Source organism: Athene noctua, chromosome 4, assembly GCF_965140245.1.
Source record: "Athene noctua chromosome 4, bAthNoc1.hap1.1, whole genome shotgun sequence".
NCBI lineage: Eukaryota > Metazoa > Chordata > Aves > Strigiformes > Strigidae > Athene > Athene noctua.
In genome coordinates, this window is record NC_134040.1 from 59,854,246 (window position 1) to 59,879,063 (window position 24,818).

The window sequence follows — 24,818 nt, forward strand, 5'->3', positions numbered from 1 at the left end:
GGTAGTTCTGTGTTCCTGTGCTCTTAGCTCAATTGTGTATCACCTGCTTGCTTTAGAATATAACAGTTACTTTAGTATTGAAGGGAAATCCTCATCAATTACTTGAATGAAGAAAACCAGCAGGGGATTATAATTTATATACAAATAATATATTTTCTTCAGACTTCCTTTGAAATCAGAAAATAATCACAGTATTGTTTTCTGAAGATTTTTTTTTTCTTTTAGGGGATTTTGTCATATTGCTTAATGCAGGAATGAGTACTCGGCAGGCTCTGTTTTTCAACTTTCTGTCTGCATGTTCCTGTTACCTTGGGATGGCTTTTGGTATATTGGTAGGCAACAACTTTGCTCCTAACATCATCTTTGCTGTAGCTGGTGGAATGTTCCTGTACATCTCTTTGGCAGATATGGTGAGATATAATTTCATTTTCAGTTATTTATTTTTCTGCAAGAAAACAAAGACTGCACTAAGTCTCTCCAGTAGAATTTAGTATTTTGACCCTTTCATGCCAGTGTCATCTAATTATCATTAGACCTTAAATCATCAATTATAACCTTAATAGAGGTGCACAGATAGTTATGCTTATTCATGAAACATGAAAGCCTTTCACTTCACAAATAGGGCTGATCAGATTATTGTTGAAGAGTTTGAGAGACAAGCTTTTAATGAATCTGAGCTGGTTTTATCAAAGAATAAAAAGTGTATAAATACTTTGTTTCAGCATCTTAAAGTGGCAAAGTGTTTTACCTCATTATTTTTAAAAGGTTCATTTGTCTATTTAAACCATATTTTGAAAGAAAAGATAGGTAAACAAAATGAAACAAAATACTCAGGTTTGAGTTGAAGGCAAGGTGGTGTGTAACCACAGTGATAATTTGGGATTTTAATAATTTTGGGATTGTTTAAGTGAAAAACCTGACTTAAATTCTGGTTTAAATTAACAGTGCCAGTCCCAGTTTCTTGGTTCAGACTAAAAAAATTTGCTGAACTCTATTCAGAACAGTCTATTTTTTAAAGTGTGCTAGAAGATGTAAGCCAAAGAAACTGTGCTAAGATCCAGATCAGATTTAGACCTTGGGAAATAAAACCTGGATTCACAGGCAGTCAGCATTGTTCCATAATGTACTCTTATGATGATGTTTTATCTGAAAATGAGAGAGATCTTTCAAGAATTTAAAGTTTTATTATGTTTAATTCAGTGTGGTAATAACAGATGTATCTGCAAAGGTCTTTACAGCTGCCACATGAGAATCCATTTGAGTGTAAAACTGGAAGAGCGAGGCCTGAATTTAGAAAGATTTGAGACCCCAGTCTGGTTCTATATGCATTTCAGAACTGTCATATAGTCATAGTGACTATTTCGTTAAATACTGTTATGATTTAGGTAATAATGTAGGATTTAATAAGTAATAATGTTAAATGAACAATATAAATAGTTTATTTTACAAGTTTGCAATACCTTAATTGCTAATGCTTTTCATTTATTTTCACTCATATAATGAATAGTAGTGCACTCAACTATGATGTATAAAACTCATGGCATAAATTTAGAGTGGCTCAACTTAAATTTGTTATTAAATCCATCAAAGTAGGTAACATTCTTTTCTTTGTATCTGTTGTCCTGTTCTCTCTGTTTCTTTCTGTCTCTCTCCCTGCCCCTCCTCCCCAATCTCTCTTTTTCTAGGTTTTTGGATTGTTATCAGTTACCTATCTGAATTTTTCTTCCCCCTGAAAAGTCTGAAATAGGGTATTCAAGTGCTCTGTACAGAGATCTGGCTTTCCACTTTCTGTTACGATTTTCACACACTTCTGGTTTGCTTGTCCAGAAGCAGGTAGGATTAACTAGAATGTCATTCTTTCCTCCTTTTCTTTTTGCTGTTCTTTTTTCCTTCAGTATTGGCATAGTCCAACCTCTGCCAGTAAGATCACTGTGTGCTGAGGCTGTGGGCATGTGAGAATGTGTACACTGAGGTGTGTGCACAAATGAGTCTTGCTGTATGGCATGAAGCTGATCTGGTTTGTTGTCTTTGCCTCTTGTGCAAGAGGATTATGGAGTTCTGGAGTCATTTTTGGGAAGGTTTGGCTGCTTCTCACTAACCTTAGTCTGTTCTTCAAGAATTGCATTACCTTCAAGGGCTGTTTTTGCCTTGTGAGATCAAAGAAAGATACGGTTTCTGAGTCACCCAGACTGAAGGTTTCTAACCTAATGCTGATATATACAGTCTTCATTGCATTCTGGCTATACTACTCTCAGAGCAACAGAAGAGTTTAAAGTTTATTTGAGTATGTTTGTCAAAATCCACTGCAGTTGACTTTATCTGCAGCAAACACGTAGCCCAAATCACCCCATACAGGAGCCTTTATCGCTAGCGTTTGCCATCACCTCCATTGGCTCAGAGGAAGTATCTTTGTTTCTGCAGGGGTTTTTTGCTGTATATTAAGATGCATGTTATGGAATGAAGAATCCCTTCATTGCACTGTATTGTAATATTGCATGTGTTACCACCAATTTTACAACATTCTTCGTCCTTGCTTTAGCACTACCTCATCAGCCCACCAGACCTATTTGTAACAGATTTCTTACTTCTGAGGGGTTGTCTGTGTTTTCAGCTTCACTTCGTTTACTTATAGATAAATCAGGAGAATCCTAATCTTCCATTTCCTTGAAGAAGGATTTCTCTGTTAGTACTAGTGAAGGAAGAAACACAACATTTAGCAATACAAGGGCAGCTTCCCCTAGCAACATATGGACAACAATTGGACCTTATGAAACTGCTGGAATCAAAAAGAGGAAATTTGCATGAGATGCATTAGAGAGGAACAAAACACTATTTCAGTTTACAATCCTTAGTGATGTGGTTTTTCAGGGTAGTTGGGATGACCTGTTCTGTGACGGCCTTCACCTTCTGTTAGTTCTAATACTCAGTCCCAAGTCAATATGGTTCAGTTTTTAATACCTTAAGTTATGCACACTACCACGAGATGGCAATACTTACCTAAAAATATTCCTTTTTTCAGTTCCCAGAGATGAACGATATGCTGCGAGAGAAAGTGACAGGAAGAAAGATGGATCTCACATTCTTTCTTATTCAGAATGCTGGTTTACTGACAGGGTTTACTGCTATACTGTTGATTACCTTGTATGCAGGAAATATTCAGCTGTGATTATGCAAGTGAAAATGGATTCAGTACTGAAGACTTCAAGTAAATTACAAATGGAAGACACTTGAAATCCATAAAGGGACATTCATTTAATCGACTTGGTCTTGAAACGGCGACAAGTCCTGTCCTGTCCCTCTTACTTCAAATACAGGATATTCTTCTTTAGGATTTGCAGTCAATTCAAATAGTAAGAGCTGTCAACTTCAGTACTATGCCAAAGAACGGATTCTAATATGTCTGATAATTTTAAGTAGAAATAAAAATATCTGAACTGTCATAGCGAAAGGATGTTACTTGGCCAGTAGAATTCTGTAGTACATGCAACTCATGACCAAATGAAAGCTGAGGTCTAAGGTGCTTATTTAAAAGAAAATAATGGAGTCTCATATCCCTTTTTAACTGTGATGAAGGCAAGCAGTTTCAAAACTGGTAAATTTTCATGATTTTCATGCAGTATTTGTCTGTGTAACATCCCCTTCCCTCAGGAAAAAAAAAATCAAACTATTTCAGAATAGGTACTAATGAAGCTAAGATTTTTAATTACCAATTAACACTGGAAGGAAAGATACTGGTTTACTGCTTTTGATCTTTTCTCTTTATAAGTGCACTAGGGAATTGTTGATTTATTTTGTGAACCACTTTAATTAGAGGGAACCTGTGTTAAATTTATGACAATTTATCAACTCCATAATATTTTAGAAACATTGACTATTTAGAAAATGTTCAGGCATTTTGTATTTTATTAAAATTATAATGTTTTATATTTAAGTTCCACAAATATCCCTTTTAAAAAAAATTAGTATTTTGGGTTAAAATTTTTAAAGATTTATTGCTACTTTTACAAAGTGGAATTTAGAAAAAAATTGCTAAAATCAACATTCCAGTAAGCTTTTTTGTAATTTAAATAGGTTTTTTATGTGCAGTTGGGTGAAGTGATACTAAAATATACAAACTCTTATCACAATCGGTTGCATGTGAACTTTCTAAAATCATGCTTATATGTATGAGTTCTTCTGAAATAAATAATTCAGCTACTCTGGTGTTGTAAGATGTGTGCAAGAAAATTCATAATATATTCTATTTCAGTCACTACTGAGCTTTGAAAGAAGCATAGTAATTCTGTAGTAAGATACTTTTCTCATTGTTTTTTAAGCAAGTTTTACAACTTCAAAGAAGATACTGTTTCTTGACATATTTTCTGTCAGTCGGAAAGGACAAATCTTTTATTTTGAATTCACTATTAAAATATATTTTCTATCAAGTAAAGGATTTATTTTAATATTTTATTTGAATCTCATATGTAATTACATTAGATAAAATAACTTCTTTAAGTGTCTGGTTGATAAAAACTTTAAGGGAAACTGCACAGTAGTTGTAAATGATATTTTAAAACATAAATGTTAAAATGTAGTTATAGTTATCTATGATATTTGCTGTATGGAAAAAGCATTTATTAGTCACTTTATGCCCTCTGAGTTTCTGTGAAGAAGAGTCCACCTGCTCCATGTTCTTTCCTTTAATTCTTTCTTTTGTTGATTCCTTGGGTTGGGTATAAGCTGTTTGTAAATGCTACTCTTGTGTGTGACAAGAACATAATACAGTAATTATGAATGTTCATTGACTTCTAAAACCATTTGACCATTCCTAGTTCATCAGATTATGATCATAATACACCTGCATGGTACTTTTCACCTTTAAATCCTTTAAACATTTGCCATTTCCCTGGGGTAAGGGAAGGTATTCTGTGTTAGCAGTACTGTTGTAGATAGCATACTGTTGTAAACAGATCACTGTTTTAAAGTTTCCTCTTTTTTCATGATGTGGTTCATGACCCAAACATACACACTGAAGTGCATTTCACTAGACACACTTCAGTAAATTTCACCACCACAAAACCCCCACACCTATAAAAGACACTAAAGAAGGAAGAACAATTGATTTGGGAGCCAAAAGCTTATAAAGAACAATAACATGGACAAAGGATAAACCCTAGAGTTCTTCTGATCCCTTGAAGAAGGGATATGCGGAAAAGTAAAATGGTCTATGGGAGAAAACTGACAAAAATGCAGTTCATAATTACTGTCTATGATTTCAGGAAACAATTCATTTTAAATTAAATTGGTACTTAAAGTTTAGGCTTTTTGACATTTTGATGAGTTCTTTACTGAATAAGGGTTTAAAGCATCAAACTAAAAATTTGGTCTCAACTATAACCAGCTAAATTAAATATCAGGCCCAATCTAAGGGTAGTCTGGAACTCATTGTGGTTGTCTATATGTTGAAGTATTGGCCCTGCCTGAAGCTTTGCATTGCCTTAGTTAAAAGAGTTATAAAACCTGATCTACATAGTTAAAGATGACTTGAACATGCATAAATTACATTCAGTTATGCTAATGATAGCAGTGGAAACATCTGTTTGATACACATAAAAATGCAGTTGTGTGTGCCCATTTCTGTATGTCAGTCTGTAATTTTTTAAGAAACCACTGGCTTTACCTGTACATAGGTGAACAGACTTACATCTCTGCATGTTGTTTTGTCTTGTACTGTAGCATCTCATCTGTGTGAATTTGAAGGCAACTAAGATCCAGGGAGACAAGAGTCTTGGATGACTGTTTCTCTACTCCATGCAATTCTAATGAAGCCATTTACAGAGTTGAGCCAAGTTTTAACTTCTCTGGACATGTAACTTGTTGCTAAATTTAAAACATGGATTGAACTAGCATTTCCTTTAACTCTAGACAATAATGCTAAGCAGTAGAATTGAAGAAATCTTTCAGCTCCCTTGGAACTTAAGAAAAATAATAATCCCACAAAAAGTTTAAATCAAGTCAAAACTACTTAGCTATCTGATTGTAAGAACAACAACATATAACAAGAGACTCAGAGTCCCACTCGTCTCTACTCCTCTCTACAATTATGGGAACTAGTCAGCTGTAGTTGATTCCTTGAGTATGTTGCAACAGCTTCAGATGTTTGAGCTTCCAGCCTGTGTGATAGGTGCAAGAAAGCACAGATGCTGTGAGGCCATTTCCAAAAGGATTGAAATTGTTCAGAATTCCTTAATGGAAGTTTGACTGGAAAAAAAGCAGCTAGAGAAAAATTGTCTCTAGAAATGCATGTTTTATTTCAGAAATCAGAAATACATATGGAAAATGGCACTGGCTTGGATTATCCTTCTGCAGGCGGTTACTCTGTATAGATTGGTAGGTGCCAGCAAACAGTTTCATGTATACATACGCACCAAATGCATTTTGTAGCTCTTGACTTTTATTTTACTATAATATTCCAAAGTTTTCAGGAGCGCTGTAACTGCCTTATCAGCTCTTAAAATACTTGATGCACAAGTTATCTATCTTAAGATTTGAGAAGAAATTCCTCTCCCTATCTTGTGGTTAATTTCAAAATGTGCAGATGTCACAAGCTGACAAAGGTTGCTAAAATGAAAACTAGACAGAAATCTGTAAGTCTGCTAACAGCAGATATAATGCATCTGTCAAAGATAAGGTTACATTGTATTTTTAGGGCTTAATCCCTAGTACATTTCTTTTGTACCCAACATAGTGTTTTGTTTTGTTTTTTACTTATTACAGTGTTTTTGAAGAAGATAAAGTATTTACATGTTTTGTAGTCCCTATTATGATCATGATGCTTTGTTCTAATTTAAAAAAATCTACAATTTCAACATCTTTCATTTTAAAGTTAAGTGGTACAGCATTTAAACTTTGGGGTAAAAATAGGAGTTATTGAACGGCATAGGAAGTGAACCGCAGGGAGTATGTAGCTTGAATTTATGGATAGTATGTAAGTTTAGGAGATAATGTAATTCTCCGTAATGTAGTTATTAACTGCTGCTCTGGGTGAAAGCACTATGAAAGATTCACAGGACCCCAATTTCATTTCTTTTAGAGTGGTAACAGTTCCTGACTTTAACAACAAACGGCTTCAAGTAGGGATTGTTACATACTTCAAGGTAGAAGACTAAATCAAAAAAGCAGAGTATAGGCAGCTACAGTATCCAAAGGGACCTGGATGTCTGTACCACACTCAAAAAGCTGTTCTGTCTTGTGACAGTGTCATTTGCAGTTTTTGTGTGTGACAAAAGACTTTGGGAGTTGTCTCTCACAGGGAGAATCATGGATGCAGATGAACAACAGCATCTGTAATAGTGATATGGTGGGTTCCATGGTGCTCAATATTCCACTTGCTCTTTCCTCGTCCTCTAGAAATTAAGGAGACCGCTGGGTCGGCATGTTTTGGGAGGGGGCTCTTCTGGGTGCTTCTGTACAAGAAAATAAAAAGACTGTACCTAAAAACACATCAGAAGTGCTGTGCTGATGCAGATGCTCCAAGACGTAATTCATTATACAGGGTATGTGCAAAGAAACAATATAAATTACAATTGATTTGTTAGAAAAATGCTTGTTTTCTTACTGAAGCTGCTTAATAAAACTCTTGGAGAGCTGCTTCTTTAGATTAAACTCAAGATTAAAGAATTTAGAAAACATTTTCTCTGAAATTTTTATTCCTATTTTGTTTCTCTGAACCACAAACAAGACTTTTGTATCTGAATGTCCTACACAGATGAACAAAAACTTTCAGTTATTTCACCCTGTTTAATTCCAGTCCAATACTGGTTTTCCTCATCTTGACTACCTCCATGGATAATTTTTAATAATTTCCTACTGATTACTAGCTATCTTGCTCGGTCTTCTAACTTGTGATCTTAGCTTGTGGTAGAAGAAAAATATGTAGTTATTTGTACTTAATGTTGAAAAAACAACTAACCCCTTCTATGATGTAGTGTAGCTGCTCTTGTGCCTGTGCTTGATTGGGTTCTTCTCTGAGTTTTGAATCTAAAATATTTTTATTGTGATTGTTAAAAGGATTTCACCAGACTGTGGGTATCTCTAGACTTGCTTTATTAACAACTCAGAGTTGGGCCATCACCTTAGTGAGTGGCAATGGCTAACGAAAAGCACCCTCTATATATATGATATAACATACAATACAAAGAGTCTTTGGTGATTTTCCAAGAACTTTCAGCTCTCAGTTCATCATCAATGTCAAAAGTCCATTGTAGTCCACAGCTTTGACTAGTTCTTATCATTCCGTTCTAATTCCTCTTTGGAGGCTGCTGCTCATTGATGCAGTCTGCGGGCATCATGGTTACTTATCTTCTGAATGATCTTCATCATAATTCACTTTTAGACTTCTGAGGAAAGACTCAAAATGTTCTATTTAACATACACTTAATCTATGTCTAGCTTTTCATTATACAGCCTAAGTTGCTTAAACTGTCAGTATTGTTCCTAGAGCACCTGTGCTCTATTAATTAAGCTTATAAAACAATATTAATTATTCCTGCTATTAATAATATCCTAAGAGAAAAGAGTTTTATAAGCTTGTTCCTTTTACAGTGATTATCACTATAAAATCCATTGCATATTACTTTATTGTGTTGACTTCAGACTGAACTGTTTAGTTCTCATGTACTTATTTCAGATCTAGATCACAAATTGTCTCATAAAAGTGAGTCTGTATAAATAGCATAGATTACAGATAAGGAAAGTAAGTAAAAAAAACATGAAACAGCTATCCAGAAGAAGGCAAGAAACAGAGTTAGGAGTAGAATATGAACCTTCTGTCTATATTTGTTAGCTATCCTTTAGACCATCTGAGAAGGTTGGTGACACCCCAAAAGCTAGCATCATCAGAAACTCTCCTTGATTGTTTATTGCCCTCTTTTAAAAAGTATTGGTTACAGTCTGTCCATTTTCTGTAGTTTTTGTGCATGTACGCTTGTTGCTAATGACACTGGGAGCAACACATCCATAAATGTGGTTTAGTTTAAAGGAGAAAAAGATGCTGTTCTCCAGCAATAAAGTCCAGACCTTGAATACATGGAAAAATGTTACATTTATGAATGGCTCTTGCCTGAGATCAAAAACATAACTGCTTCTCGGAAATGCCAAAATCTGATCACCTCATTTCTGCTATCTCTGTTTTATCATGGTTTGACCTCATTATTCACAGCCAGTATCTACTGATGGCAGCTACATGTTTTCCATTCTGAATTACTGTTTTACCATCTTAGCAAGTGTGAGGAGGAGCCCATCATGATTTTTGTTTGCTGAGAAAGTATAGTTGGACCTACAAAGTTGCTGAAAATTAGCCAGTTTTGTTGAGTTGGTCTCGGCAATGCCTGAGTTATTAAAAAGAAACAATAATATTTAGTAATCCTGTTCAATAAAAGCATTTAGTTATTATACCAGATACTTTATTATGTAGAACAGTAGTGATACAGACAATTAAAGACAAGAAGAAAATGTATTTATATACAGCTAGCCTTAGTCAATTGGAGAGACAGCAGCAGTCATCTCTGTTTAGGTTGGTTCTTGAGAAGAAAACATGCACTGTGGTGTTCCCCTGCTGCTAAAGAGTGAGAAAACCAATCTAATTAGAAGAAACATGAAATGAGATTATATGAGTCAAGCATATTTAGTTAGAAAATGCCAAATGGCTTTGATGTCATTGGCCTAAAGGATACAGAAACTGCACTAAAATCCACTTTTCCAGTTCATGGGTGAAAGCTAATGGAATTTTTGCTCAAGTAAATACAACAACAAAATACTGTCTAGAGAAAGGTAAATAATTTCTAAGTTGTTTCTGTAAGACAAAAACATTATTGCTGCATCACTGATTTGTATATTTTTTGTCCTTTCAATGACTTGCACTAAGCTGACTTAATTGTAATGAAAACTTTTTTTAGAACATTTCTTTTATCTTTGAGAGAATCATACTTTGTGTGTGATGCTGAGAAGATTTTGAAATTATTTCTCAGGTTTTTGTCTACTGAAATTAATTAGATTTTGTAACATTTATCAGATAATACAGGTCTTTTTTTGGTTGTAAAAATGTTGGTAGTGATTTACAATAGGTAAGTGTTCATTAGAATTAAGTTATGGTGTGATTTGTTTGAAACTTCTTTTTACAAACAGGAGACCCACATGCAAAAAAATGATTCTATCACAATTAATATTCTTGTATTAAAAAGCATGGTTCTCTGTGCCAACAGAGAAATTATCCTCCATTCAGCAGAGACTTTGTAATTTTGACCTCATTGGTATGTTAGTGAAATCAAAACTACAGCTCCTGCTGAATTGGTGTGTAATTAGATGAGGTATATAATGTTCCCTGAGTCTTTTTTGTTTTTTAAAAAAATCAGTCCATAAAAATTACTTCTGCTTTTTGCCTTCTTATTGCTCTTCAAGTTCTAGCTAAATCTATGGTTGCTTATCTTACTATAAAAATCACTTAGCAACTCAAATGACTTTCATTGATAACAACCAAGGGCCTTGTTCACTGAAGTACTTGTAACAAATTTCTTCTATATTTTAGAGAGAGCTTTGGGTATGCAGGATGCACAGAGCTGATTTCGAAATATGACCTTAATCACCATATTTCATACTTGAAAATGTGTGTCTTTGAAGTTGTCTTCTGCCAAGATTGTTTTGTGAACTTAGAAACCACTGTGGTACTGTTGGACTTTCACTGAATAGAACCTCTTGCTTGACATGTTGAATGGGTACGTCTGTGCTGCCCAGTGAAGGGTTGTGCTGAGAGAGATCCATACTAGCTCCAATAAACAGAGCAGTATGTGTTCATAAATGGTGTATGCAGGAAGAAGGGCAGCCGTATTGATAAAGCAGTCAACCTTAATAAGAAAGGTGTACTGTGTCATGAAATGACAACATCTCTTTGTGACATAGTGGTAGTATATCTCCATGAAGTGATAGTATTTGAATAGTAAGAATCAGGCACAGGATTTTCTGTCTTAAATGTGTAGAGTATTGGAGCTTACTGCGCTACAAAAGCTGCCTGTAGACCAACACGCTCACTCTTCAGTTTAGCATACTCTTTTTTTTTTTTTTTTTTCTTTTCAGATAGAATGTGTAGAATACAGCTACCAGATAGTATGAAACAGTTCTACAAAACAGTGAAAAAAGATAACATGAGGAACTTTTCCTTATTCCTCATGTCATCCTTTTGCTTCCTTTTGCTTGTTAGGAGTAAAGCTCCGAAGTTTTGAAAGGCTAACAATGGTCACGGTAAGCAGAACCTGCATTTTGCACCATATCTGAAAAATGACAACCTTTGGTACTTCCTGCACCATCATGTAATACTGGTTCAACATGCTGTCTACAACACTTCATAAGGCGTCAGTTCCTGAAGACTTTTTAATCACTTGCTGGGTTGCAGCCTTGCTTCTTAGTTGAAGTCCTATTTCCTAGTCTACTTAGCCATGCTGAGGAGAAAGCTTATAGAGTAAAACTCAACACAGAGATGTCAATCTATTTATAAGGCAGATCTCACCAGTGCAGAGTATTTCTTAGCTGATAACTGGATGGGTGTTCAGGTACATCTTGAGACCATATGGAGATGAGACCCAGGTAAGTAACATCCTTCCTCCACCCTCTTACCTTCTGTGTCCACTCTGTTTTCCACTGGAAGGAAAGTGGCTTGCCAGTGTGGGTAGATCTGTAACTTGTTTGCTTTAGGCAACTGGCGTACCTGGGACTGTGGTTTACTATCCAGAGCAGACTTGCCTTGTGATTTATACACAAACATAGGTACTAATACAGCTATAGAGCAGCAATTGGAGCTGAAGCCACTTTTGCCTAGTAATTACTTGTCCTGTGTAGGTGTGAAATACCTGCAAAGTTCCCAGCCTAGAGGGTTCAGAGGATATACTCTGTTTCAGAAACATTATCCTTTTAGGTCTTCAGAGTGAAACTGCATCCCAGTTTGCAAGAAACTTGAAAATACTGGTATTAGTAGCAAATTTAATCCATAACTACATAACAGAAGGCACTCCATGAGCTACAAATCCTGCTTTTCCCCCAGCTATATATACTCTATTTGTCTCCTGAACAGCTAAACCTAACAAGATTTGTGAATCTGTACTAGCAGGCCAAAACAGGATAGTATGGTTAAACTCTTGATAGGTGATGAAATGCTGTGTGTGAGGGAGGAACTTGTTCTTTTTCCCTCTGAGGGAGGGGAAAGTATATAAAGACTTAGCTGATACCAGAAATGCAAGTCGGGGTGATCATAATTTGAGAGGGCACAATTAGTAATATAATTGTACCACAGTAGCAATAATTATGATAATTACTTTTATTTACATAAATTTAATTCTGCACTAAATGCTGTAATTAATGTTTTGGACACATTGTGATTTGTGGCTTGTGAAGTGAAAGATGATTCAAATAGATCTTTCTCCTTGCACAATGAACAGTGACTTTCTTTTTGAGGCTAAGAAATGTTGTAGTTTTACACTTTAAATAACAACAATCAGTTTCTTTAAGAAAGGCAGCCAAGGATTGGAGCATGTGGAAGGCTCTAGCTCCCCTGAGCACTGTTCACTTCACTAAGAGCGAAGGAGAGAGAGGTCTGCTCAACTCATCGTCTGAAGTCTAACTGATCACTGTACTGCATGAACAGGAGTCATAGTGTAGTGCCCAGCATTAACAGCCTCAAGCCAGAGTCTGGAAGGTGAAGTCCCCAGCAGTGGGTACAAGGAAGGGAAGAAGGTGAAATGTCAATAGGGGAAGGGAATGGCACAGCACCTACTGTTTCTGCTGGGGGTGGGGGGGTTGGGGGGTGGGTATGGAATTAAGGAGGAGTTGTAACTCTACTAAAAACTGGAGGGTGGATCTTGGAGCAATTGGTGAGAAACTAAGTAATGAAGAGAAGCAAAGGCTTGGGGCTGGCAGTGTTGCTGCTGGGAGAATGGAAGTACTTAAGGAAGAGTCAGCTGGAAGATTTGGGGGCAGGTATACTGAGAAAACAGGGTTGGATAATGTGGGTGATGGATTGCGTCTTGCAAGAAGAAAAACAGGAAGACTGCTGATACTTTATCTAGACTGGAAAAGGGCAAGTAGAATAGGTGGGTGACTATAGTCTGTCATGCCTATCCTGATTTCTGGTAACCTCACATGGATTTGGAGCACATGCTATAAAGAATTGAAAGAAAGGAGCATAAAAGATGCCTTGTAGTGTGGGAAAGATATAGGTTGAGGCACATGAGAGACTTACAGAGTTAGAATACATCAGTGAGGTAATTATATATATATATATATGCTGTAGTATGTATTGCAAATGTGAACAATACATTGACAAAAGAGGCTCCCATTGGTGTGGACGGCAAGCGTGTGTGGAGGCAGTGCCCCAGCCAGCTGGTGTGCATGAAGCCATTAGCTGTAATAATTAACTTTGCAGCTTCTCTCAGCTGGTTCAGGTGGCTAACTGAGCTGAGGGAGGCCTTTGCAGGGCTGGGAAACAACCTACTTTAAAAACTGTAACTACATAAAACTGAGGAAGCTGTGCCATAAATGAAATAAGGAAATACTCTTAAGGGTGTTTGTAACAAAACAGATGGTTCCTTCTGGGCCTTATTGGCATTTTACTCATACTTCTGCTGGGATTAAACATGAGTCAAAGAAAGACTTTGCTACCTGAAGGCTTTTGAGGAAATAAAATGCCTGGCTTTGGAAAGGGAGCAACTGGAGCCTGCATCACAACAGGAAACCTTGGAGAAGAGTTTGAACCACTTTGGACTCCTGCATAGACTTGAACTGAGGAGGAGGTAAGAGGGGTAGTATTGCTGGGAAAGGTGAGCCAGAGAAACTGAAGAGCCTCTACCGCTGCGGGTGGTATGGAGCTACATTGTGTTTTTCTGCTTTTCTGAACCCACGCTGGGTGCTGCTGCTATTTCTGAAGTGAGGTGCTGAAGATGTTGGCCAGAGAGCTGTGCTCCAACCCAGCATATGAAAAACCCAAGGGGTGCATGAGGCAAAGGGACTGCTGTGGCAGGTTTCTCCAGGAGCCAGTACACTGTTGTGGTACCTGCAGCATGGCGTGCTTCTGAGGGAATCCTGTAACAAAATCTTTATAGACTGTTGTTCTGAATCGTTACAGTTATAGCTGTGGCATATAATTTGTGGTGTAATTGTGGAGGGGAAAGTAGCTGCGGGTCACTTGTATTTGTCCAGATCCATGTATTCAGCTTTGTATCAGTGTACAGCTGAATACAAGATGATGTTGGGTGCCTGAGTTCAGATCTGTTGCCCTGCTTGCTACAGCTGTGCTGAGTGCCAGAGAGAGTTGCTCAGCAGGACGCGGACGGTGTTCAGGTAACAATGCGCTTGCCACTTGAGCTGTCTCAGGTATGGGGTAAGTGAAATGGTGGGGTCACATTCTGCTCTGCCTGAGCTAAGCAATTGGTTTATAGCTTACAATTTCCTCTCTTTGTTTTGCTGTTCAGCTTGTTATTTTTAAGAGGGCGTGAACTGTGATTTCTGAGAACTATTAATGAGTCCTTTTGGTTGCTTATACATACAAAGTTTTACGAAGATGTCATTCTTTCTCTTTTAAATGATTCTGTTCTGTTAAGTGTCCAGACTATAGGGTATTTTTTTTAATAATTATTTTATTTTATTGCTGTTGTAATAAGGGTGGTAACCTTTGAGGCGCTGAGTGTTTTCTATGGGGAATTGAGCCACTGGAGGTTGTGGGCATTCGGGGTGTCTGCCAGCTTAAACAATTGGGTCCCTTTTAACCTTAGTGTATTTGCTTAATTTTAATGGATGTACCTTATTGGAGAGAGGGATTTAGGAAACTACTTTTATCTCTTCCTCTCTGCTCACTGTTGGGTGGGAGGAGCAGCAAGTCACTGAAAACTAAGTAAAGAGAATGAATAATATGGAAAATACTGTGTTTAAGATGGGACTGTTGAGAGCTCTCTACTTGTGTTTCTGAGATGTAAGCTGAAAACTTTCTATCTGCCAAGAGTGGTATTGTACATATTTATGAATTTTGACATCTTGTAGTGACTGCTATGCAGAAAATCATATGTAACATTTAAATTTAATGGTTTCAAATGCTTTCTGTTTTCTCTGGAAAATAAGAGGTCAAGGAGGATTAAGATCCTGTGACTGGTTGACGCTGCAGGTAAACATTCAGCTTGGCTGATAGTAATTTCTGAATGGAAGCATGGAGAACACAGTACAGAGATGCCCAAGCTCCCTGGGTCTGCAACAGCATGTGTCTATAGCAAGGCTGACTGTATTCATGTGGTAATGCAGCCAGTGTCTGGTTAAATGGGGTATGAGTTCAGAAGAACTTGGCTGTGCTACTCCCCAAATCACACTAGTGAGTCCCATGTGATCCCACTTGCATATTTGTTGACTTTTACACAAAGGCAACATGACGTTTCCAAGTTGAGTCTGAGTTTAGCTGCTGCTGGATTTTGTGGACATCACTTAAATCTACCTTATCCTTTTATTTCTGCTGCCCCCCTGAAATGGCAATAATGGTCCATCTTGTCTGTCAGTTTAGAGCATTGCTAATCGCAAACTGTTCATGTTTGTAAAACCCTTAGAAAATGAATAGCCATCTTGTGTGAGATCAAATTTCCACTCTTACTACCACAGAAATACAAGCATGTCAGCAGCAACTTGCCTCAGATCCATATTTCGACCCCAGGCCTGACAACACTGAGGCCTTTGCTTGGGGAGGCAATTTGTGACTTGCATAGTGGCAACAGAGCTACTTGTTGTCTATTCTTAAAAAAATACACAAATCCAGGAAATGTGTTTCAAATCTTGGAGGTAAAACAGTGTTCTGTTCCTGTATTACTTCTTGGCAAGTAAGTTGCAGGGAAGTTTCTCAGGATATAAAAAAAAAAAATAAAGTTGAGCCCTTTGAATAGATCTGGGAACAGCAAAACAAAGTGCAATATGCTGGAAGCCAACAGGGAGAAGTAGGTGGGTGGTAGTAAAAGAAGTTCTTATAAAGGATACTGAGTACTGTCATAGTCCTGCCCTTCTGTGTTTCTACTAGTCAGTATCAAAACCTGTCTGTTGAAATTAATAAATCTGACTTACAGCTCTCCCTACCTACCCCAGACAGGAAATTCCCCTCCACAGGTGTTGCACAGTTCTGCAAGTCAGAACCCAATGTTTGCTACTTCAGTGAGCAGTCCCAGCTAAATCCTGGGTCTTCCCACAGGAGTAGGGTTTAGCATGGCTGGCTGCTGCCTTTAACATTTATTTGTCTGGCAAACTAACTAGAAGTGTCTTTTCTAGTTTCAAATGCTAAGGTCCAAGATGACAAGGTGGCAGCTATCTAGTCACATAAGTAAAGTGCTTAGCTTAAGCGGAACTTTTAAGCTCTTGATCCCTTCAAAGAAGATAAAAAGACCACAGAAAGTTTCTCAGCATGAATAGACAAATGCAGGAGTCCAAGCTGGTTTGCAAAATTGAAAGGATGTCCAGTCTGTCTACATCCAAGTCCAGATTGATGATTTGGTCCATATCTGGGTCAGGGTAAATGAGCTAACATTCCTTTTTAACAAGGCTATTTATTTCATAGATGAATCTAGTCAAGTTAAAAACCCTCCTTTCATCAGAAATACATAGACCTCAGTTGAAGGCTGATATTAACATAATTCCTGTAGGATTTGTAAGAATATATATAGTGTGTCCTCTACAGCAATTTCTATGGGCTTCCTTGAACACATCCTGTTCATAGAGTAGACCAGACCTTGGTCGTGGCCTTTCTAGTAAAAGAAAGTTGGAGGTCCAGTCTTCATGAGTGGCTGTTGATGTCTGCAGACTGGGATGATGGGGCTAGCCAGGCCCTTGGCAACAGAGCTGAACTCTGTGGGCTGCAGGGCAGGGAAGCTTCTAAGTACTGAGCCAAGATACTAAGTGCTAGAGGAAATTCAGGTGTGGGGAAATGATTGCTGAGTCACGCAGCAGCAGATAGGGGCGGAAGGGGTGAACATGATTTTTAAGCTATGGAATAAACCAGAAAGCTCAGATCCCAGCAAGGAGGTGTGCACTGGGATATTTGTGAAAAAGGACCTGAAAAGGCAGCCTGGACTGAAAAAGAGCAGACAGCATTAGACCATAATGCTCCCAGCTGAGAGCTCAAACTTGCTGAAAGTCTGCAGCAAGTCATTTTAGAGACAGCAAGTTGGAGAAACTGTTTGGAGCCTGGCAGACACTGGAGACTTAAAGCAGAGATAGATTTGACTGCTAGTTTGCTGATGGCTGCTTAGGCTGTTTTCTGGGTAAGAAGTGACAACTCTTCCTGTCTTGCTTTAGCAACTGGGTGCAACTGTGCTTCCCTACAGAAGCAAGTGAGGATATATTCAAGCTCAGCCATAATACATCAAAATTGTACTTAAACGTGAAAAAAAAAAATTACAACCTTCCTTTCTTTTCGCTATTAAAAAAGCTCCCAAAGCTGTACTGAACCTTTGCAGAATAAATGGGAAAAATTAATGGCAGAGAACATTGGAATGGGCAATCTCTCACTGAAGACCTATTGTACTGTAACTTTACATTTGGGTATCCTTGAGCTGCTAATGTCACTTGCCCCTTTGGTAAATTAAATCAGGTTTTTTTGACTATTTATTGGTTTGTTCCCTCTTTGGGAACTTTGATCTTGGTGTTGGTGCAAAAAGTTTTGGTGAAGTCAACAGTGTCATACTTAGCCTGTTTTATTCTTAAAACTGAATTATGTAGTTCTTGCTTGAAATTAAGATAAAAAAGCCTCGATCCACCATGTGAATATTTGGTCAGGCAACAGTACCATGGGCTGTAACTTCCTGGTGCCAGCTGAAGCTGTTGAAGTTCTTGTTTGTGGTATAGGTAATTGAAAAATGGAATCTGCATAAGTCCAAGACCTGAGCTTAATTGAGAGAAACTACTGGAGCAACTTAGGGATTTCTTCTATTTAAAATGCCTTTCCCAAAGCCCTTCTTGGATAGGATCATCCACACATTCTTCTCAAAAATCAAGGTGTGTTTTTGAAAGATGGGTCCTGTGTTAGTGTTCCCTTTAACCCAGTAACAAGAAGAAAAGAAAGGAAACAAATTTTGCTTATGATGGCAAACTAAGAAATGTGACTCTCAGTATTCTCTTGATAAAACTGTACTGATTCTATTAGGGTAAAAATTCCTTGTTCATGAGATACTCTCCAGCTCAATAATATAGGAAATATAGTACAATATAGGGGACTTCTTTTATCTCACAGTTGGCCATTTAGTTGTGGTTTCCAAGGCATGTCAAGAGGAAAGAAGCTGTTATCAACTGAGGCTTAAGTCTTTCTGATCTTGCTGGCTGATACAGCAGCTGGAAAAATTAGTTTCCTAGCGTTGAACTCCTTTCTCCTTGCAATTTTCTCATCTTTGCTACTAACAAAGAATAATGCTTGTCTGTGTTACAGATCAGCTGGTGCTTTAGTACCTTTTCCTGCCTTTAGTGCTGCTGGCAACTGGGCTGATGATTCCATGGGAGAATTGCCACTGAAATACCTGGTTCATGACTGTAATGTCTGCTCATTTTGGATTTCCATATGACATCTTTTATAGAAAAGTAACACTGGTTATGCAACTGTGCATAATGTATGGGTTTAGGGGAGAGAGCTCCTCCCTTGGCTTAAATCTGCCTTGGTCTCAAAGCTGCCCTGAGGTTTTGTGCAGTGTCCCCTCCTATAAATACTGCCTGCATTGGAGAAGAGTAACACCTTCCTCTCAACAGCATCACCCCAATTCTTAGTCATAAATACGTGTTTCATAAACAGAGGCTGAGGGATTTTGTGAGCTTAAACCAGTGATATTCATCCCTCTTGTTGGACTGCTGTCTCCGTGGGGCTGTAACATAAAGGCCACTTTCATGCTTCCTTTGACAGATTCCATCTATTGTGACTATCTCTCTCCCTTCAGAAGGAAATCACAAAATCACATACAGAAAAAGGAATTCATTATCTCTGCATGCATGATGAGTTCCTGTTAATAACCTGTTGAAAAATATCCTTTGGAAATTACTGGAAATGGATTTGTTGTCATAATTTGCAGCACCTTACAGAATTTTGATCAGGGAATTTGCCATCAATTAAACCACTGGCTAGCTATGCCAGGGAAAATAGTTTTTCATTTGCTAAACTGCAGATGTTTGGTGCCTATGTACTGGCTGTTCCTCATGTTTGGAAACAATTTTCCCCTTTATTGGTGTTAATTCTCTCACAACAGAGACGCTAACTACAGAACTTGGAAGGTGCTGTAGGTTATTCTAAGGCAAAAATAAGTTACCGAGTTGTCAGATACTTATCAGTTAATCACATCACTTCCTGTCTCAGCATAGCTATACTGCTGCAATAAGGTTCTTGCTGCACAAAACCTGTGCTTATTTATAGCTTACATAATTACACATTTGGCTTTAAATTGTGAGGTAGCAAGCTAATTGCTAGTGGCCAGCTGCTTTGTTAAATAGAAAAAAATATCCCACAGTGCAGGGCAGATCTTTGAGATGCTGAAATAAGATAACTGTGTTGGCTCATGATGGAAAAATTCTAAAGAATGTTTGAAGAGTCCACTTTGCTATGGTCATCTCTGGCTTATGGAGGCACTTGATACCTCTGAGTATCCTCCAAAATCAATTATGACATCTGTGCCCTATTTGGATATAAAATTTCTTTTTAATTCCTTAGTGCTAGATTGCACTCAACCCTCATGGAGGTACATCCATTTCCTACACGTGTGAGCACTTGATTATTCAAGCTGTCCCATCAAACTCAACTGTAAGTTTTTGCAGATGGGTAGAGGTGTAGGCTGGTCTCATCTGACAGCAAGAGCTATCCCTGCGTTACAGGATGGCCTCCACCCAACAACACTTGCAAGCCTGATTCCCTATGGCCTTGCCACATATGCCGCTTGCTCTTACAATGGATGTGTACAACACTAAACTATCAGAATTCCCTTCTGGCACATAACTACTTTGTACACAGTTTGTCATGAAGAGTCGGCTTCAGTGTTGTTCATGTGTATTCACTAGAAATGACTCAGTGTCATTCCCTTGGAGCGTGGCTTTAGAGCTGGATTGGTTGATGCAGGAAAAATGACAGTGTTACAAGGGCTTTGCTTAAGAACTCTCTGCACATGAGTCGTACAGATTTTCTATCCATCTAGCTTGGTCACTTCCATACTTTTCATATGACATAGGTGTTTCAGAAAGATCTCTATAGTAGGGAGAAAAAGCTGAAAATCTTTTGCAAATCTGAAGTGGTTTTCTTCCAATTACACGAGAGGCAATCACAGTTTGAGGCTGAAACAAAGTCAAATCCCTTTGAAGTGCTGAATAAATAGCACCAGCCTTCAGAAGGATGAAAACTGACAATGCCTGAATCTTACTGACATGTAAAAGACACATTGTTAGCTACTGGAGAAAAGGGGTTGGTTGGGTTTGGTTTTTTTTAAATATATTTCTGCTCTCATCCTTTTCTTCATACTTCATCCTGCCATGACCTGTAAGTTTTTCATATGATAACAAGCACTTTTACTTCTTTGATTGGACACCATGTAGCCAAATAATTCTGTGCAGCCCTTAGAAAACTTAGCAGAAATACCTGGATGGACTTTGATCTCAAGTGAAAAAAGACAGCTTTAAGTAGAGGTATCACCACCACTGTTATTCATTTTAAGGTTTTGTGCAGCTGCATTTATTTATCCTTTTCTAATCCCTGAAGCACCATACAGAGTACAGAAATGGAGCCTTTTATATATCAGGACTGTATAATAAAGTATGGTGAAATCCAGCAACTAGAAAAAAAAACCTGTATGTATGTGTGGAGAAACTTTAATTTTGCCTAAAGAATGTAACTTTCTGCTTTTTAATTTGTGGTGCAGATACAGCAACTCTGCAATTAAGCCTTCTAGCAAGTCTGTAGGACTGTTAATTGGTTTGTAATCCTTTCTTGGAACACAGTAAATGCAAACAGTAATCACAGGTTTAATGAATATAATCTATCATAAATTACCTAACAAAACACTATGTGCAATATTATCTTCTGGTTCATGCTTCAAATATATTCCAACTGTATTAGAGTGCAGCAATTGCTGAGTACCTACCTAGGCAGGAAGGAGAGAACCAACTTCTAAATAAGTTAACAGTATGTATGTGTATGATAAACAAGAAGGCTTATTCAAAATTCAGTTTGCTCTTGTGAAGGTGAGTGGAAGCATCTTACTGATTGCAGGTGCACACCCTGCTGCTACACTAAGGCCTAGTTTATCTAAAACCTTTTTAGAGAGATCACACTGAATATACAACAGGATCTTTAGAAAAGGTTGCTGAATTGTGAACTGTAAGACTCAATATTTGTCTTAACTGCATCTCTGTAGAATTTCTTATCCATGTCTTTGTTGTCTTGCGTCTTAATCGCTTCAGGTTTCTCATGTGTGTTTACCTTTCAAAAAACATATGGAATATCCAGTTTCTAGCTTCGTGTAAACCGAGGGGAGAGTTGCTGCAGAGCTAATTATACAGGCTCTACACTTATTCCTTCATGAAACACATCCTGAACCAATCTGAAATGAAAACTCTAGCTGTGTGATTCTTTTTGGGGAAGCTATTGACACTGGATAATGCTGAAATAGTTTTACATTGAAGTTTCTGTCCAGAGTTACTGAACGCTCAAAACTAGTAAACTTGAAATTGGGAAACCTTTTCACCCTGAGATTAAACTGAACCTGGCACCACCTGTGACTTCAGGCAGACCTTGCTGACCTTTAGGTTAACTTAACTCTGTTACTTACCTTCTCACTTCCCTGAAATGTTAAGATTTGTTGTTTGAAAAGCAGATAGTTGAAAAGACAGTGCAAATGTAATTCTTGAGGGATTAACACTTTCTGCTAGGACAAATGCCTGAATTTAGTCTGTTTTTTCTAGTCTCTTCCTGAGCATACAGAATGGTATGCTTTAGGGGAAGTATCTTGCCTTGGTAGGAAGCTGACTTTTGTGTATGAATGTGTTTTGCAGAAGCAATTGCTGTGCCTTTTCTGTAGCTAACTTGTGCTGCCATCAGAGAGAAATGCCACCTATTCAAAATCCATGTGTGGCAGCTGTTGCAGACAGTCTCTTTATCTTTCCTTTGGTTTACATTAGTTGATTCCATACTGGATTTAACTGAAGGAACTGACTATTCAAAAGTTTACAAGAATTTCTCTTCAGCTGACTTGCAACACAGTGTTGTTTCCAAGTGATCTGCCAGTCTGACATCAGTATTAAATAGAATATCGCACCTCATGGACTAACCATCTGATTCATTGTGACAATTTTTTCTCTAATGTCTGAAGTTGTAATTAAGGGAAGAACATGTGGGAGAGAGAATAAAAATCAAGAGATAAAATAAGGAATTGGATTGTAAAGGCGAGGGAAGAACCTTGTAATTCATTACTCTAGAGAAATATGGGAGCAATACTAACTGCACAAATAGTTGTATATCCTGGTTAAAAACCCCCCAAAACATTTTGATTAATTTTACTTAAATCTGTAGCATTTTTAGAACTTTTATGCTTATAGAAAATTCAGCCAAACAAGTAGTAAGGGCAAGAAGCAATGCTCTTTGCAATTTCAATGGATAAAAGCTCCAGGGTAAATGTGAGTTTGTGTGTGCATGCATGTGTGTTACACCCAGCTGAAACTGTATAAAGGGCTGAGCACACCAGCACTCTGAGCCTGTACATGCTATGCATTGATCTGAATTTTCTAGTCTGAGTTGGCCTCAATTAGAATAAATCTGAAAGTGACATCTGCCGCAAGTTAGTTTGTATTTTGTAGTCACAGGGCATGAATTCTTGGAATAATTTGGCTCACCAAAGAGCAGTGTTAGTGGATTCAGTTTCATTGGACTAAAGACTAATTTGTCTCTGAAAACTAGTAATTTCTCTGGAAATTTCGTGGTGTTTTCAGTAACAGATAATTTCTAAACACCAAAGTGAAGCCATTCCTGGTAAAAATAATAGTGAATTTGCTGAAGACTTCAGTTTGATATCAATTACAGTTTTACTTTGTTACAGCCATTAAGACCAAGAAATTATTTTGTGCAGACCAGAGTAAATAGATTGTGGAAGGGGTGATGGGAGACTTCTGGCAGGCAACAGCTTTCCATCCTTTATAGCTTTACATGAGGCAACAATGTGCTGTTGAACAAATGGATTTGGCTTTTTATGGCAGCTGTGGCCTTGTTTTGCCAATTATTAGGCCTAGCATAAAGGACACAGCCAGCATAAAGATGAACCAATAACCAAACTGTATTTGATACAAAAGGGTCAGTACATGGGTGAGCACTGGGGGTACTAACAAGTCAATCAGATTATACATAATTGACATCAATCCCACTGACCCCAACAACGACACCGCACGACCAACGATGGGTGGAATAAATGGTGAAATGCAGTTTCCCATAGAAGGGACGGGAGACAACCGAGTCAACAAGCCAAATACATAAGACCAAGGAAGCCACATACTGAACCTCTACAGAGCCCACATCTACAAAAGCCAGACCTGACTGGAGCCCAGTCCCAGGGAGGCAGGAGGTCCTTCCCCAACAGGGAACTCTGCACACAGGGCATCCACCTCACAGACAGACACTGCCCCTGCCTGCAAGGGGTCCCAGCTTTTATCCCTCAGTGGGACACCTGACCTTTGCTTACTGAATGCGGGACACCTGGGGCTCATTTACCCAATGGCTCTGTCTGCAAGGCCGGCCCCACCCTGGAGGGAAGCCTAAAGGCAAACTCACCCCCCCTTTGTGAAGGGCTGTGGGAATCACCCATATGTCAACCTTAATTTGGGGCTTGGGGTTGAAACCCCAGCATTTCAGGCCTATATGTGGTTTGTATTGCGGATATTTAGACCTTTTGACCAATTAGCCACCTTCCTATCCCTGCCTGGCATGACTCAGACCCTGTGATGATGAGGATTGCTTTAAATCATAATGATGAACTACACAAAATCCAACAAAATCCAATTTCGAAGTGTTCTGAACATAATCATTGATCAAGTGTAGACCTTTTCTTGTTAAGAAAGTTTGGCATGGGGTTTCTGTCCTCAGCAAAGTCCTTGTCAAAAAACAGTTGTGACTTGGTGCATCCCACATGACTTGGCTGTGGGAGGAGGGTTGGGGATGAGTGTCACCCCAGAGAGGCCCACACTCTTCCCTGGGATGGATGTGGACAGTGGTGAGCAAACCTGCTGAACTTATCCCACATGAAGTGCTGCTGGGGAATTGGCTGTTTTCTCATAGTATTTGGGCCATCGTTCTTCACATGTGTTTACACAGTTTTTCAAAGCACTGTCTTCTACTCTGTGACCATACTTTTTTGAAAGGATACTAAATACTGTGGCTCATGTTGCTTAGACCATGGGATAAGGTTTATTCCTTGATAATTTTACCAGAGTTGGATGCCTTCATCTTTGAGCAGCGCTGTGTGGATAATGGACCCCTAGTCTGCAGTTTAGGGGGACAGTTCCGTTTTCAGTGGTCTTAGTGCAGTGAGCTCACGTGGAAGTGAAGATCCTGAGAAAGAGGACTCCTCTGGGAACTGCTTTTTCTTGTGGCATTGGCTTTCCATTATGCCTACTATTAGTTCTCCCAGCCTGTTCCTACCCTTTTCTGGTGGCTTCTATTATGACTAGTGCAGATGGGCTTGGAAAACCTTAAGGGGAGAGGGGAAAATTTGTTTGGTCAAGGATTCAACATTGTTCTTAGATGCTTGGGAGCTACTAGGAGCAGTGGGATT

General features: G+C 38.3%; 1 protein-coding gene across 5 annotated transcripts in view; it reads left to right on the plus strand.

The window, feature by feature from the left end:
• SLC39A8 (solute carrier family 39 member 8) overlaps positions 1–3,934 on the plus strand; it is a 34,454-nt gene extending 30,520 nt beyond the window's left edge. For 4 of the 5 annotated variants that reach the window (XM_074903996.1, XM_074903997.1, XM_074903994.1 and 1 more), the window contains 2 exons: positions 226–410; positions 3,020–3,934. In XM_074903996.1, coding sequence (XP_074760097.1) covers positions 226–410; positions 3,020–3,166 — 332 coding nt within the window. In that variant the 3' untranslated portion in view covers positions 3,167–3,934. Of the gene's footprint in view, positions 1–225; positions 411–1,685; positions 1,834–3,019 lie in introns of all 5 variants that reach the window. The other variant, XR_012633490.1, reaches the window with a different exon arrangement.
• The last annotated feature ends 20,884 nt before the right edge of the window (positions 3,935–24,818 follow it).